Here is a 17,733-nt window from a genome sequence, read left to right on the forward strand (position 1 = left end):
GACTTTGACTGCTACCACTTTTTGTTATTTGGCTCAGGATGTTTGGTGCCACCAGACTGATTTTAGGATTACCAAATCCCTCCTTGAATATCAAATTGTTCACATTGATTATTAACTTAGTAGAATAAAAAAGAGCTTAGCTTACAGGAGAGAAAGGGAAATGTAGACATCTTTATTTAAAAAATATAATGAAATTAAATGTATTATAGTCGTCATTATATACATATGAAGTTCAAGCTCTGCATTTAACAAATCCCTAGCATATTGAGAGCAGTGGGCTGGGTTTAGTGTCTTGCTCAGGTATACTTCGGCACAGGACATGTAGCAGCCAAGGATGAAACCGCCGCCCTCGCGGTTACCGGACGACCCCCTCTACCCAATGAGCCACGGTATTTATAATCACACAGTTGTAGAAATGTTGTATAGTATGGAAAAAAACAACTCCACAGAGGACAGCTGGATAGCTCTGAGGTAGGCCGCAGCATATTTTCAGAACTGCCCCCCAGGTAGTAGCTGGCTTCTCGGAGCCAATGCTGACGGTGAGTGTTTGAACTGGGGGGAAGACTCAGTCGCGCTCTTGAGTCCTGCCAATGATAGGTCACTGTGTGGCTTACTTCGCTGGGTGGGGCAAGCCGCAGGCTGCCGTCAGCAGAGTGTAAAGATGGTCGGCCAGTTTTCAGTGCTACCTGGGGGCAGGAAGTCTTTGCGACAGTCTGCCTCAGAGCTCACTTCAAGCTTCCCGTGGGTCTGATGTAGGATGCTGTGGTAAGATACTTGCACCAAACTCCTGTCGTGTAAACCAGTAGCATATCTGACCTGTAACTTTGGATTCAGAATAGACTTTGACTGCTACCACTTTTTGTTATTTGGCTCAGGATGTTTGGTGCCACCAGACTGATTTTAGGATTACCAAATCCCTCCTTGAATATCAAATTGTTCACATTGATTATTAACTTAGTAGAATAAAAAAGAGCTTAGCTTACAGGAGAGAAAGGGAAATGTAGACATCTTTATTTAAAAAATATAATGAAATTAAATGTATTATAGTCGTCATTATTATTATTATTATTATATATATATATATTGAATTGCCTGTGAGGGTGACAAAAATAAGATGTTATTTACTGCTTTTTCTCGTGTTGGAATAATGTTAAATATTTAACTGCAAGGTAGTAATGCGTGTTTGATACCTTAATTTGTTTGCATTTAATCATACTGGGAAGTTTGCTGAAATTGATTGGATGGCCCTACCTAGAACAGACGGCGGAGCAGAGCCTTGAGCCTTGACTGCGAAGCCTTGTGCCTTGACGCTGGAGCCTGAGTGTAGACGGCGAAGCCTTGAGCCTAGACGGCGGCCGCTTGAGCCTTGACGCCGGGAGCTTTGCCTTCATGGCTCCGCCGAGCCTGCTCGGTGGAGCAGCTCCACCAATCCGACAGGTTCCGCCGAGCATCAGGCTCGGCGGAGCGGCACCGCCGATCCGACAGTATCCGCGAGCGTCCGACGAGCGGCTCTGCTGATCCGACAGGTTCTGCCGAGCGTTAGCCTCGGCGGAGCAGCACCGCCGATCCGACAGTCTCCTGAGACTGTCGGATCGGTGGAGCTTGTCGGCATTGGCGGAGCCTGTCGGCATCGGAGGAGCCTGTCGGCATCGGCGGAGTTTGTCGGATTCGGCGGAGTTTGTTGGCATTGGCAGAGGCCTGTCGGTTCAGTGGAGCTTGTGTGCCAGGCGGAGCTTGTGGCTCGGCGGAGCTTGTCGGCATGCCTGTCGGACTAGACGGCGGAGCGGAGCCCGTCGAGCCTGTCTGCACTTGACGGCGGAGCGGGGCAGGGTGGGGCGGAGCAGGATGGGGCGGGGCGGAGCCTGTCGGCAGTTGACGGCGGAGCGAGCCTTGACTTGACGGCGAATGGTTTACACATTTGCTGTGTTGTGCTTTTTAGAGTGTATATTGCTCTTCTAATTGTGGGGGTAGGAAGGTTTTTGTACTGTCACTTTAAGAACCGTGAAGCGTGAGCTATGCGAGAGGACTGAGTTCACGCGAGATGTGTAAATAAAGAGCGGGAATCAGAGGCTGCTGAGGACTGAGCTGATTAGAAATACCTGAACTACGGGTCAGCGTAAGTTACGAATAAATGCAGAATCACCTTGAAATTGGTGTTAACTGTTTGTTGTTAACTGGTGTTAAGTTGTACGCATCTGGTGTTGAGTTGTGTACATCTGCCTCGTTTAGAGGGGAGACGGAAGCTGCCGTCAGTTCCATGGGTGTGGATCAGAGCGCACAGGTCGATTGCTGATGAGGGAGTGAGGGAGTGATAAATTGTGTTCCTGTGTAAATGAATGTTATCTGCATATCTTGGAGAGTTGAACAGCATGGCCCAGATGCCGAGGTTCTTTGTTTCTGTTTGGCAGGAGGAAGCCACTACTGTTGTGTTTTATATGTAGCTATATGTATATCGTAACCTTAAATTCAGTAAAAAGCAATGGTTTAGGTTTGCTGTAAATTGTAAAGTGCCTTAAAATCTGACTAATTAACGCTGTACTCTGTGAGTGCAGTCGGGGGGAAATAAAAGACCTGTTATGTAAATACACTTAATCAGAGCGTTATGTGCTAATTAGCGGAGTTGCGAGTTACAGGTTATGAAGGGTTTAAAACTCCAGGCGGGGCGCTCTAGCACTCGCCTGTACAAAGGAATGAGAAAACTGTAACTCTGAAGGACACGCTTGGGCAACTATACACTGATATCAAATCTTGGAGTAAACTGCCAGCTGAGAACAGTACGTACCACAGCTTGAGATAGCAAAACGTAGACGTCACACTTTGGAGCCTGTTAGGCTAGGCTTTCACAACATACACACACACTGAAGACGCATCGAAGGAGGATCCCGGACGAGAGCCAGTGTGAGCGGATATGCTCAGTGCTCCAACCAGGCCGTCGCTCTGCTAAAATCGATCCCGCCTGCAACTTGACTTTGACCAATGGCTCCTCTAAGGAGAACCTACAAAACTTGCCGCGCTGCCGTGTCCAAGCGCCTTTTCACGTTGCTCTCACTCGGAGAGGAACTGTTAGGACCGTGCACGTTTAACTGCTCGGCTAATATCTCTGTGATAAATAAAACTATTGCTTGAATCTAAGTAAACGCCTCGAACTCAATTCGTTAACTTGTCTACACGACAGACCCACATAAAATCTAAATGTATCTGAGTGTTTGGTCTCATCCTTTTAATTAGGCCACATATATACAGAGGGGACGAGTCAGGGTGCAGGACCCTGGTAAATAACATTCTTGTCTACGGAGAAGAGAACAACCTCATCCTCAACACAGACAAAACCAAAGAAACAATAATAGACTTCAGGAAGAATCCTCCCCCTCTACAGCCTCTTATCATCAAGGGGACCGAGGTGGAGAGGACCGACGGCTACAGATTCTTGGGAATGCAGGTTACTTCGGACCTGAGCTGGACTCCTAACACCACAGCCACAGTAAAGAAAGCCCAGAAAAGGCTTTATTTCATCAGGCTGCTCAGGAAAGCTGGTCTGAGCCGTCGCCCTCTCACCCAGGCCTACAGAGGACTGGTAGAGAGCACCCTCACCACAGGCATCACTGTCTGGTATGGCAACACCACACAGGCAGAGAGGAAGGCTCTGCAAAGAGTCATAAAGACAGCGGCGAGAATCATAGGGACAACACTTCCTTCCATGGACTCAATGTATGGGCAGCGCTGCCGGAAAAGAGCAGAGGGAATCATCAGAGAGATCACTCCACCCAGCTCACTCTCTGCTCAGACACAAACACTGCACCTATAACTTGAGGCACAGCAGAGCGGACAGCATCATCACCCACAGAACACGTTTTTCAACAGCTTCTTCCCTGCCACAGTCAGAATGATGGCAAAATAAAAAGGCTGAAACATGTGTAAAACAATAATCCACTTTACTTCACCTCACCTAACATGTGCAATATTATTATCTATGAAAAGGTGCAATATTCTTATCTGTGCAATATCCCCACCATAACCTTCTTCCACCTCTCAAAATGTGCAATATTCCCATACACAGGTACTCATTCTCCATATTATGTTATTTATTATGTATAGTGTTTTTATACTTGTATATCCTTCTATTTATAAAGTGTTTTTAAAGTGGCCCTATCAAATACAAATTACAAAATACTCAAAAGTAATTGAAACACGTATTTCAATTACAAGTAATAGAAATACTGCCCATCTCTGTCTACAGGCTGCACCCTGCAGTCATTTGTCAGACATTTAACAGTTGGGTTAGAGCTGAAAGAAGTAAAGAAGACAGTTTAAGGGGACACACTTTGATTCTCAGTGACAGTTCAGCAAAACAAAAGCCGCTGGCTACCAACGGTTGCTTATTCATCCCGTTCACTGCTGTTGATTTTAGGGAACTGATATAGAAGTCCGTTTTTTTATGGAGAAGCTTATCAGTATTTACATTAGGCTGTTATAACACAGCACCTACTGGCTAAGATGTCAGATAAGGGATTTGAAAATACAAAAATAATTTGTCAAACATCTACAAATGTACTTGAGCAAATGTTAGGAGAAATCTCCCATTAATCTGAAGCCGCCTCAGTTTGTCTCAGGCAAATAGTTAGAGAGGAGGACACTGGTGCTGAAAACATGATCCAGGCAGCATTAACCTCATCTGCATAGCCTGGCTTTTGCTATTGTGCCTGAACTGAGTCCAGGCCAGCTGGCTCAGGTCCAAGTCCTTCAGTCCTCTTCACTGAAGGATGAAGTGGATCGGTGCCAGAATGAGCATACAGACGCATACTGGCCACTCTGCTCCACACACAAATGGAGGGACGAGGAGCACCGAGGAGCAGTCAGGAGAGTGAAAGCATAAAGTATAGGAAAATGAACCGATGCCAGGAGTTGCGGAGACACTGACCGCCATGATGTGAGTGATGGGTGGAAAGAAGGGATGTTTTCACTGATGAAATAAAGACAGCATGCAAATGAAGGGTGGATGTGCAGGCCTGAAAGTGGGCCTGCGCTGGGAGGAGGCCACAGCTATTGACCACACTGCCAGCCTGTTAGAAGACAGATAGAAGAGCTGCACAATGAGAACAGATGGATGGATCGAGGGATGGTTCAGCGCGTCAGAACGTCTGCCGGGTTCCCAGGATGTGTTGGACTTTATTGGTCTTCTGTGTCGATTTGACTTGAATTTAAGATGTTTACGTAGAGCGAGTCAAGGTCTGTCTGTCCTGACGTTGATAAAAGCCAATCGACCGAGGGATGTACACTCCGATTTAAGTAGAGCTGAACAATAAATCAGTTACTTGCTCTCAGTCAGGAGACGCAGTCTCTGTGCAAAAACTACCAAAGACAAATGATCCAGTAGTTGGAATCATGACACACCAACGGCCTTCTGTTTAGAAGCCTCTAAACAACTTGAATTTGAACTGAAGGACAAAATGGACCACAAACAGTCAGGCTTTTCTCAAGAAACCAGAGTAACCGGTTTTCTGAGTGTGTCACCAGAGCTGCATCACTTCCTTCATCAACTGGAAATGTCCACCTATCAAGTGTTCCAAATAAATAACAGTATGTCCTGAAGAAATGTCATAAAAAGTCATTGAATAGAATGCCATAAAGACTTTAATGATATAGTATGTTAGAAAAAGGAAAAAAAAAAAGTTATATAGCATGCCATAAAAGATGTCATAGTATAGTATATCATAAATTGAACAATTTAGTATTTTATAAAATAAATAGTAGAGTATGTAAAACGTCCGTTGTATTGTCCCAAAAAAAGTTATAGTATAGTATACCATAAATATGTCATACTATAGAATGTAACAAGCATTACATAATTTAGTTTGTCATAAAAAAAATCATAGTATAGTATGTTATATAAATGTCAAAAAAGCATACTATAGCATAACCTTATACTCAAAGTATTGCAATTAAAAATGTCATAGTATAGGATTTTATTTTTAAAAAATGCATAATTTAGTATGTCACAAAACATTGCTTAAAATAAGTCATAGTATAGTATGCCATAAAGGTTACACTATAGTATATCAAAGAAAATGCCAAAAATAGTTATAGTACAGTAAGCCATAAAAAAGTCGGAGTATAATATCTTATAAGAAATGTCAGCACAGTATGAAAATGGAAAATGAATCACCAAGATTGTTTTTTATCACTTGCCTCTCAGGGTTTCTGTAGATTATTGACCAATCAGGAGCAAGTCAGGTTTTGTTCTTCTGCATTCGTGTACAGAAGAACATTCAGCATCTAGAAGAAAGCAAAAAACACAATGACAAATGGTTCATTTGAATTTATACATCACACCACAAAGATGCTCCACAAAAACATTACAACCCTCTGTTCAGACCCCTGTAGTAGGATCCGCAAATCATTGTAAAATCAGTTTCATGTCATTAAACATGCCATGGTATAGTATACAATAAAAAGTATGTATGGTATGCCAAATGATGTCATATTATAGTATGGAAAAAAGTCATGGTATAGAATTTCTAAAAATGTCATACTTTTTTATTTAAAAAATATATTTTTTTGGCATACTATACTATTGTCACAGTTCCGCTTCACACCCTCCTCACTCTACTTTCACTCACTCCCTCCTTATCAGGCTAAACTCCCTTCACCTGTTCACTCACCTGCCGCTGATCATTAATCAAGCCACTATTTAGACTCCTGCCTCCCACACACACTGCCAGATTGTTCTTCGGTTTTTCCATGCCAGACTCTCCAGCACTCTTTCCCGGACTGATCTCCTGTTGCCGACCATGCCTGTCCCTGTTCTGCCCGCCTTGCCTGACTCCCGGTAAACCCAACCGGCCTTCTGATCCTGACACTGTTTTACTCTGCCTGCTGTGCCTGGAAGTTTGAAATAAAAAGCCAAACTCCCGTGGAATCTTGTGTGTTGCATTTGGGTCCATATACTACCGGTTACAACTATATGATGAAAAATGACTCACACAAGTCATAGTATCAACCGTATCCCAGAGAAAATGTCAAAGTATAGTATGTCATAAAAAATTTAAAAAATATAAATAAAGTCATAAAGCATGTCATAAAAATGTTCTAACATATAGTATATAAAATAGTATAATATGCTATAAATAATTTATTATCAAAATGTGTCGTATAAAAGTCATAAAAAAATCCTAATACAGTACACAACATATTTATCGACTGAATTGCTGTTGAAACATGGGTTATACTATAATATGTATGCAAACTGGACATCGCAAAAATCGCCCTTTTCAACCTAATTTAGCCAATTTTTCAAGCCATCCAAGAACCACTCCAACTAACTATGGGTACAAAACTTTCTGTGAGCCTCGTCTGAACTCAACATGAGCTTCATTAGGGTGTAACGGTTTGATCTCTGACCCAAATATGAAATATTTCTGGGAAATATTAGTCACCTTTTCCATTTCGTGCTCTATGAAAGGACTGTCTTCAGCTGTTATCACAGATTAGGAACTTGGGTTGAACTTCTTTCTCTTCATTCTGTTCATTCCTGTACGAGGCAGTACAAGTTCAGATTTAACAGTACTTATACTCAGATATATTAATGTCATTTTTAAACATTTACACACAATGATGTCCCCTATAAGCAAATTGATGTTTCATTCCTTAACTAATAAAAGGATATTTTACCAAACCCACAGATATGAAGAGGGGCGTTCTAAATGAATAGCTATTTTAAATGAGCCCACGTGTTGATCTTGTTGCTTTGCTGAAAGGTCAGAGGCTCCGTTGCTCCACTGACTGTGGGCTGTTTTTCGTGGCTTCCTGCCAAACATCTCACCCTCTTTATCTCACCTCCTACCCACTCTCACTGCTTTCCCCGCGCCTTTGTCTCTGTGTTTGTTTCTAACTGTAATGTCTGTTTGAGAAAAAGATGCACATTTTGCATGAAAAGGTGTAGCACAGACATGATTCAGCACTCTCAGACATGGAAAAACTGAAATATTAAATTAAGTATGACACTCTTTCTCACCACTTCCTTTTTTAGGTTTGGCTTTTGTTCAGACTTCTGTATGGTTTCGCAAAGGCATGCAAAATGACAAGAGTAACATAAAGTGAAAGTAACTATGTCACATATACTCAATCTTGTCTTTCTGCTGGTTGACCAGCCTTATCTCCCCATAACATACAGTAACATTCAAAAACACAGATACGGGCCAACAGTGAAAAGTGGGATATACTGTATTGTCAGTATCAGAAGAATTGTGTGCAATTGTGATGTTTCATTTTGCTGATGTCTTTGTTTTCCTTCAGTATGCCCATTCAGGTACATTTCCTCTTTTTTATGGAATGTGTACGTCTTGATTTGTGTCATTCGTAATTGCTTCCCTTTGTTTGTTGATGCCTTTAAAGAACGCCTACCTGGATATAGTTATAAGTTGATGAATAAGTGAATAAGTTAATGAATAAAGGAATTGCTTTGATTGTTTTGTCTGGATCACTTCATCTCCTAATCTGCTCTGACAGAGTGGATAATTATAATCACATTAAAGGCCTGGCATGGGGTATAACCATCAAGACAGAATGTGGGAATATAAACAATAGATCTAATCTGTAATGAAATGTACACATTGTAACTAAGTCAACAGCCAGCAGAGTAGTTTGAACTTCAAACGGGTGCTTGAAACAGAGCTGCCTGACTTTAAAAACAACACATGCATTATGCCCAGCTACGCTCCAGAGCCGCTTCATGACATAACTCAACTGTAAGCGTTAACACGGTTACACCTTTAAATATCCCCCTCCCTTCGCGTGAAGCTGTTCTATCTGCGATTGCGCGTCAGCTCTCATTGGCTGTCGGTGATAATCGGAGGACCGGAGGGAGGCGAGAGGGCACAGGACAGCATGTTTACAGCTACTTCCACACATAATTAGTTGCCCCAAACGGTTTATTCGCTTTATTTGATTTTCGCTTCCTCGTTTCGGGGGCGGTCGTCGACAATGTTGTTGTGCAGCACGGGGAGGCTGTCTACAGCGGCTCTGGATCACGCTTTTAAGTCAACGCGCTCGTTTCTAGTGCAAGTCAGAGCGGGCAGACTGAGGGACGGCACTTTGACATTACGCAAGGGTTACACGTTTCAGCGGTACCGGTGTTTCTGCGTGTCCGTCGGGGGTGTCGATGCAACTCTTGCGCCACTGGGGAAACAACAACAGGACCAGCAACCTGCCGAGGACCGGGACTCACCGTGTGCTTCTGACTGGGGACACTTGGACCGGGTGGCTTCTAAACACGTGAATCTCTCGACACGCGTGCAAAGTGAAGGCGGTTACATAGATATCATCACGCAGCCGCTCGTGCACGCAAACAGGCGCCGCAGCGGCAGCGGAGGACTGGTGGGTAATGGGTTGTTTACAGGTGACTGGGGTCGACTCTGCTCCGCAGGGACAATGCAGACCCGAGCCTTATCCACGAAGAAGAGCGACGCCGGAGAGGAGCAGACGGCTAACGACAAAGGGGTAATTTAAACTATTCAGCTCGAGTGTTTGTCTAACCCCAGCGGCAAGTTAATACGAGCGCACATGTCCCAGTCTGTGTACACACACACTGTGTTTTACTGGTGAGGGGAACCCCCATGTGTGTCCCAGTGGAGCCCGGATCCAACTCAAAAACATGAAATATGCAAAAGGCTGCCCGCCTGCCCGCCTCCCTGCCTGCATGGGCCTCCTCGGTTGACTGCCATCCTGTAAGCAGGCAGGCTTGTTAAACACTGCATGACACGCAGCATTTGCAGGGAAATTCACACAGTAGCTCATGCATAATTGATCCCTCTGAACTTGAATCTGAAGTAGCAGAGGTGTTGTGTAAAGAGATGAGAGAGCACATGCTGACTCACTGTTCAACTTGCTCACAGAAACCTGACTCATGGTAAGAGTGAGTCACTGTGTCCAAACCCGTTTAGTTTGAATACTATGTAAATGAAGTGAGCATGTGCTCTTTTAGTGGGTGAACTTGACCTGCAATGAGCAGTTCTTGAAGGCTACAACAAAGACTACTATACTGTATTATCTTCAGTGTAATGCAGGCTATTTTAATTTAATTAATTACATAATCATTATGTTAGATAATTACACAAGACTACACCCATGGCAACAGCTCTGTCCTTCACTATGCTAACACCAGCATGCTAACATGCACACTGTGACAATGCTAACATGCTGATGTTCAGCAGGTCTACTGTTCACCATTAGCATGCTAACAGCTGCTGTAAGCACGTACAGTTGTGGCCGATGGCAATTAGCTTTCAAGAGAAGTGTTGGACAAACATACACTTCTTAACCTTGTGATGGCGCTAGAGGGAAAGTCGGGGAATCACCAAGTCATTTGGATTTAGGCATCAAAAATATCTGTACCAGACTTCACAGTAGTGCATCAATTAGTCATGGAGATGTTTCTCTCTGGACCAAGTGGTGGACTGGCCGACATTTCAGCTATCCCGGCTTTTGCTTTCAAATGGTGACAATTTTATTTAGGACGAGACCAATGTTTAATATTTTATATTGACACCATATTGATAATAACGTTGGCCGACAAGTAACAATACATTTGTCACATGCTTAAGGTGACGTGGCCAAAGAAATAAATATCTAGTTGGGGACAATTCATGATTTGAAATAATTATTTAAAAAAAAAGTTTTGAAAAGAAGGTCATAAACCTAGCTGTAATCTAAAGGATGTAGTTCCTCTGTTTGATATGCACTTGTCATGTAACTATTGATACAATCCTCACTCTTTGCCAGCCACCAGCTGAATCAACATGGGAGCTCTCAACTAATGTAGCATTGCACTCTGTAACGTAATCAGACTCCCGATGGATAGGGATCTAAATCCATGCACCAGAGATCCACACATTCTTCTTCCCTGTGAAAACCTTGGCGCCTATATTACCCACAATGCAACTCAACCGCTGACAGTTTTGTCGGAGATTCAGGTGTGTTATACAAGTAGCTGTTGACGTAGCCACGAGCCACTAACCTCGAGCACAGATGAGGAGCGGGCTACAGACTTCAGATAAGCTCACTTATTATTATTATTTTTTTTTTTCAAACTTGTCGTCTTCAGACCCAACAAACACTGACTCAAGTGACCTCACCTGAGGCAATTTAGTGTACTTCACCCAGCTTCCTCTTGAGCCACAAAAGTCTTTGTACATCTTTTTCTAAGACGTGTGAACAGACTTTGAAGTGTAAAATCATCCAGAGTTCCCCTTTAATGAGACAGTTCTGCTGACTGGTGTGTTCAGTTTGACTTTATCATCTTATCGAGACCAAACACTTAGCAGTCGTTTTTAAGACTCTGCTTGAGGGATTCACCCCTTTACCACTTCTCTCCTGCTCTGTCTGTCTGTGTGTCTGTGTGTGTGTGTGTGTGTGTGTGTGTGTCTGTGTTTGCGTGCCACTGTGACTCTGCATGTGTTTTCATGTCTCTGAAAAGCTGTTATCAGACACAGCAGTGCCACTGTTCCCCCTCCTATACAGCCTCCCTGGCACAACTCCCTTTGGCCGCTCGCTCACATGACCCTCCCATACTGCTGCCCGCCTTTACTTTAAGCTCGGCCTGACTTGCCTCTGAAAGGCAAAGGCCTGCTCCCTCGCCCACTCTGTTCTTTCTATTGTCCATTGTTGGCCGGCCAGTGAACACGTCACCAAGACTATGGCTTCATCCAGGGGGCTCGGGACAAAATTTAGCAAGACGGGATCGCCGCAAAGAGAAAAGATCTGCTTGTTTTTCTCCCGTTCCCTTCTTCGTCTTCATTGTTTCTGCCCTAGTGATTAATTGTCTGTCTCAGGCCTACAAAGGACGACAGTCTGAAGCAAGCATAATGTCCGAGCAGCAAAAAAAAGGGTAGAAGGATGTAAATGAAAGTTTCTGTATGTTAGGTTAAATGTCGCACACGTCGGTGAATGGACACAGCATTTTCTGTAGACGTTACCAAACTTCAAATCCACGGAAGTGTGTTACTCATAATTGTGACTTGGCACATTTCAGTACAGTCATTCGCCCCTTTAGTCCCTTTAGATAGAATTACATGCACAAAGCTCCTATGTGTTTTATATGTGAGTTGCATGCTTATGTATCCACATAACACCGTAGTTATAATGTCTCTGTGTGTCTCTGTGTATGTTCATACACACATTTTCCATCAGCCTACATTCTGTCCTCTTCACTGTTCAAGTTAACCTCGCCTTCATGTCGTCTGCTATAATAATACATCTCCTGTTAGGGTTCGTTGTCTCAGCTTTGGAAAGCACAATGTCAATATTTAGTCCAATAATAGATTCATTCCATACAGGCCCGAGCTACTTCCTGTTTTCTCAGGGATGGATTTGGGTTTCCTCTCGGCAGAAAATATATTAGAACAACTTGGCGTCAGACGGAGCCAATGGACAGTTTTTACTGTTTCCATTTCAGTTTAACAGCATCCAAAAGAAAAAAATAGTCAGGGAATAAAGCTGAAGTAATTTTCCCCTCAGTGTCCTAAATCATAATCGAAACCTCTAATTAATCTGAAAGGGCCCCATGAACGATATGTTGTTGTAATTTCACTTCCACAGCAGCATGATCAGGCCAATGGGTGACCTTGAGCACCAGCAGGTGTGTCCACAGCACGGAGTACAAACTGTTTTGTACAGAGCGTTGGCTCTGAACGTAGACTCTTGTTTGCTTATACATTGGTCAAATATTTCCTGATTTGAAGTCATACTTTTATTTAAACACGGGGCTCTCTGTGGGCTGAAATGTTCAAGAATGCTTCATCTCTGTGATTCAGTATCATTGTGCTTTCATGATCCATAATTCTTTACTATCTTCATCATAACACATATTACACTAATGTCCCGTAGTTCTGAGGCATCCCTAAACCTAATCTCAATTCCTAACAGAAGCCCTATTGTTCAAGTAACACTTTTTAAAATGACTGTTTGGTTTGTGGTGCTCCAGATGTGGTTTGAAGAGGTTTTATATCAATACGCTGCCAAAACAGGCAGAGCCTCCTGTAATTAAGATTGCAGTTTCACACAGTATTTAACACGCACGATGTCAGGACACTGACTAAAACGACTTCCTGGGAAATCAGTGTCATATCAAAATGATAATTAGGTTTTGAGGGATGGATATGACGACATGTTTTTTTTAAATATGACGGCAATTATAACTCTCTTATTATAATTCTCTTTTTTTAAAATGTCTTTTATTTCCTGCATCCCGAGCTGCTCCGCGAGTCGCGTCTCCTCCACACGTCTAGCCACCAAAGCTCCGCTGCAGTCTGTTGTCTTATTGTTGTCGGCCGTGTGGTACTTCACTTATCCGTTCTACTGCCAGCACGCACTGGAGTGACCCGCCTGCTCCCTGCTACACGTCAGACGGTTGAGTCTGGGACTTGTTCATCTTAGAGAGTGGTGCGTCTGGAGGTCACACGCAGTAGTGTGTGTGTGTGTGTGTGTGTGTGCGTTTGTTTGTTTGCACATATAAGAGGCTCTTTGTTCGTGTGTTTGGAAGAGAGTGACTGACTTGGTCAGCGTGAGTGTGTGAAAGGGTAAGTGAGCATGTGAATTACCTAAAGCACACATGTTTAGTCAGCTGACTCCAGGCTTTGTTTGACCTACTTGTACGACATGACCTCGACTTTGACCTAGACGGAGCACAATGTTTTTCTTCTATATTTTGATGATGCATGCATTTCTCTATTTGAACTAAAAATTCAAAAAAGGATGTGCATCAGTAAAAGGAAATTCTTGACTCGTTTAAAGATACAAATGTAGCTTTGGGTATCTGTTTTGATCAACTGTGGAACGGTACATTGCTTTTAGCGTTCAGAGTCGCTACATGTGTATTGCACCTTATTTTTTATTAATTTAGTCTTCTGTCGAGACTAGAGTGACACATTGATGTCAGGTTTCTGTGTCACCACTCATACAAACAGTCAATTCATGTCAACTGGATATTAAAGGATAACTTTGTTGTTTGAACTCTTCTGCCTTGTGTGTTTGAATCCCCCAAAAAATGGTCAAGAAGTGTGACATTAGTTGAACCAGAAGTGAAGCCTCCATCTTGGAGCTTGTCAGGTTTGTAGTTTGAGGGAGTTCTTGGAATACTAACAGGAAAAGTGTCACTGTTTTGTATGCCAAGTGGAAACTATGCTCACATGTCATTTGTATCTCCCCTCTGTTTTCCTCTGTCTTATTACAGACACGTTCTGTTCCTCCCATTTCATTTTGTCCTGATCACTGCGTCCAATGCTGCTCTCTGTTTTCTTTTTCTAGGGCGAGCAGAATTTAAAGGAGGCCTCTTCTACCTCCTCATCTACAGCGAAGGCCCCAGGGGAGCCGGAGCCAGAGGGAGGGAAAGCGAACAAGACTCAGCAGCTAAAGAAAGTCTTTAAGGAATATGGAGCGGTGGGAGTTTCCTTTCACATCGGGATCTCCCTTATGTCCCTGGGAATGTTCTACCTCCTTATATCCAGGTGACAAAACATCACATTACAGCTTCTTCTACACGAGGGACACCAGTGGCCACATATAGTGCGTCTTCTTAGCAGCTGGATAGAATATTATCCTATAATCCCCTTTTCTCAAAATAAAGATTGGCTGGTGAAATTAACTTATAACGCCTAAACGCTGTTATAAAGCAGGTTCATATACCATGACCTTATCGGGTACTGTTTTCTTGTTTTGTAACAGAGATTCTTTGCTATAAAGTCACCATTTGTCAAGTGTGGCTACGGTTTGAGGAGCATATTTCTAGATATACTGATTCTCAGCAGCAGCAGGAGGAGAAAGGGACATTCATTTATTGCTGACAAACCATAATAGTCCTTCTTAATACAGCCTGCAGCTGAAGGCAACATCTTTTTTTAATAAACAAAAGTATTTTGGGAAATGTAGGACATCACTGACTGAAGTAAAAGCCAATAAATCAGGCCGAAGGGAAAGGAAACTAGAACAAAATAAAATGCAAGACTACAACACACAACATATTATAAAATAGCTCTGGAATGCATCAAACGCGTATATTATACATCACTTATTATAACCTCATCTAGCAGTGTGAGAGAATCAGAGTGCAACTTTCTCTACAAAAGATGTCAACAGGAAATTCTTGTCCCATGGGCTGCTTTTATACCGAGGAATGCAAAGCCTGTTGTGAGAGAAAGCAAAGAGCAGGCTCTTGAGGTCCACTCAGTCCGCCACGACTGAGTCTAAAATACTACTACTTTTACATTGACTATTTACAACAACAAGCAGAATTTTAAAATCTTAAGACACTTCTTTCAGCTATCTTATGTTCTTTATAATCTTCTGTTGGTGGTGACAGACAGTGAAAAGCCAAAGCGGCACCGTCGGTCTGTGTGGCCGCATGCCAGCAGAGATCGACATCCCTGATACACAGTAGCTGATAATGACTCTTGAACTACTTTACTGAGACAACCTTTGAGCATTATCACTGTGAGGCCACATAGCCCGGGCACGTGTTCTGCTAATGCAGTAAACAGCTGGGTCAACAGTTGTCAGGGTGCAGATGGATCCTTACATCTAGCATACCAAAGTTTGCTCAGTTCAAGAGAGCTGTCTGTGCGTTTGTGTGTGTCTGTGCGTGTGTGTGTGTATTGATTGAAGCAGCTCTATGCCTTGTGTTAGTACAATTTGCATATTTATTTTCCCAAATAGGTCAGATGAAAATGCCACGACTCGACAGAGCTGTCTCACAAAGGCAGTGATACATGTAGCTTGTTAAACCCTCTTTGATTTTGTAGTGTTTCTTGTGCTAATCTAATCCGCTTAAATGGTTCAAAAGGCCGCAAAATAAATTATACAACGTTCTTTTGGGGGCACAGCTCCCTCTGGTGGAAATAAAGGTGACTTGCACTCCTAACTACCGAGCCAGAACCAAAAGGGAGGATGGGACTCTACTCGTCTACTTTATAATACATAAGCAAAAGCTTGGCGATACAGAAGAGAAGTTGTTGTTGTTGCAGCGTGAGGCTTTTAGGGCATATTTTTGGGGCTCTGAAACATCTTTGAGATGGTTTGTTTTGGGTTTGTTGACTGTAGTAATCCAGATAACAGCCCATACAGAGTTACCTTATTGTAGATGAGTTTCATGAGAGCTTGTATGGCTGATGTTGCTGAAAGTCCAAATGTAGTTTTATTATTATTATTATTATCATTTATATTCTCTATGTTGTATTTTAGTTTTTAATTAGTTTATTTGTTGTCATTTATATTCATTTAATTTGTTTGTTTTGTTGATTAACTTTGTCGTCATATATATATATATATATATATATATATATATATATATATATATATATATATATATATATATATATATAATTTGTTTAAATACTGAGGTTATTACATTTTTCATGTTTTTTTTTGTTTGTTTTCCCATCCTGCCACTTGTTGAAAGTCATGATTATTTTGTCATGATTTGCTGAAGTATTGTAATATTTAAGGGGAGGGGCTGAGGTCGACCTCAGATACCTGGTTAGTATACACGCGCTGAAGAGGGCATAGCCTGAAATGTCTCTGTGCGTGTAGAGGATCGATCGTTTACTACAAAGAAAACTGTAAGAAGAAAAGGTGTGAGTGATCGTCTTAACATGTGAATTCTATGTTACTTCTAACCCACTTCTGTGTCATCCGTCTCCCCAGTGGGATCGATATGGCGGCTGTGCTGTGCAAAGTGGGCTTCAGCGAGGCGGTCGTTCGCTCTAAAATGGCAGCGGGAACCAGCACGTTCGTCCTGGCCTACGCCATCCACAAGCTCTTCGCTCCGGTTCGCATCAGCGTCACTCTGGTGTCCGTGCCTCTCATCGTGCGCTACTTCAGAAAGACTGGTCACTTTAAACCACCCACACCGGCACCTTAATGACCCGCCTCTACTCCTCTGCTGCCTCATCAAGCCACACACATCCTCACTGTTAATAGCCATAATTAAAAAAACGCCTGTGTGTATCCTTACTCATTTGCCTTCATCTCCAAACAACTCGCCTTTCATCAGTCATTGTGGATTCGGGTGAAACACTTTCTCCAGTAGAATCAATGTGTTCAGTTACTGTAGGATGAAAACATCTGAAGTATTACGCATCTTTGTGAAACAAAGTGTATTTGGAGTCGTGTTTTAATGCGCGCGCATTCCAAAAAACAGAAACAAAGGCTGAAAAAGCTCAAATATTTATTTACAATCGGAGGTGTGATCAGGGATTTTAAGCTCTTTTCAGTGGGCGGGTTTGTCCCTTAATGCTGCGACGGTTCAATGTGGAAAAAGCTGATCTCTCCTCCACTGTTCCCCGTTAGCTGACTGGGCCGTGTTCTGGTGTTGGGTGAATCAGCAGAATAATTCAGGTTCTCTCTGTCTCCTACCTCGCTCTTCTACCTTTACTTAGCTCAGACTCGCCTACGCTGTTTTTATTTCCTGCCGTTGTTTTGCTTCCATGCTATTTTTCCTCTTAACAGCTCTCCTAGCAACTATGTTCTTCTTCTTCTTCTTATATCCCGTTGCTGTGCCTCTCTATCTTCTCGCCCTCTTGTTCTTTAATTTAGCAAATGCCACTGCCCAATGTCGACTACATTCATCTCCGAGTGAAGCTGATTGTAGTTCACCTCAAGCTTTGGATGAAGAATGTTGGTTCGTGAGGGCGTTTTTCCTGATTGAATGGACTGTATTTAACTATTAAAAACAGAAGCGCTCTTTCA

General features: G+C 42.7%; 1 protein-coding gene across 1 annotated transcript; it reads left to right on the forward strand.

Annotated features, from left to right (window-relative positions):
• The first annotated feature begins 8,850 nt into the window (after window positions 1-8,850).
• fam210b (family with sequence similarity 210 member B) lies at window positions 8,851-17,733 on the forward strand. Its single transcript, XM_079156682.1, has 3 exons — window positions 8,851-9,495; window positions 14,299-14,498; window positions 16,690-17,733. Exons 1-3 carry the CDS (start codon window positions 8,980-8,982, stop codon window positions 16,904-16,906), a joined length of 933 nt encoding a protein of 310 aa, XP_079012808.1. The 5' UTR covers window positions 8,851-8,979; the 3' UTR covers window positions 16,907-17,733.

The sequence above is a fragment of the Pholis gunnellus genome (genome assembly GCF_910591455.1).
Source record: "Pholis gunnellus genome assembly, chromosome: 3".
NCBI lineage: Eukaryota > Metazoa > Chordata > Actinopteri > Perciformes > Pholidae > Pholis > Pholis gunnellus.

Bases quoted from the DNA above. Each gene is read 5' to 3' on its own strand.
- fam210b (XM_079156682.1), top strand. From the start codon at position 8,980: ATGTTGTTGTGCAGCACGGGGAGGCTGTCTACAGCGGCTCTGGATCAC. The intron at 9,496-14,298 runs GTAATTTAAACT...TTCTTTTTCTAG, and splicing joins AGACGGCTAACGACAAAGGG to GGCGAGCAGAATTTAAAGGA. The intron at 14,499-16,689 runs GTGACAAAACAT...CCGTCTCCCCAG, and splicing joins TTCTACCTCCTTATATCCAG to TGGGATCGATATGGCGGCTG.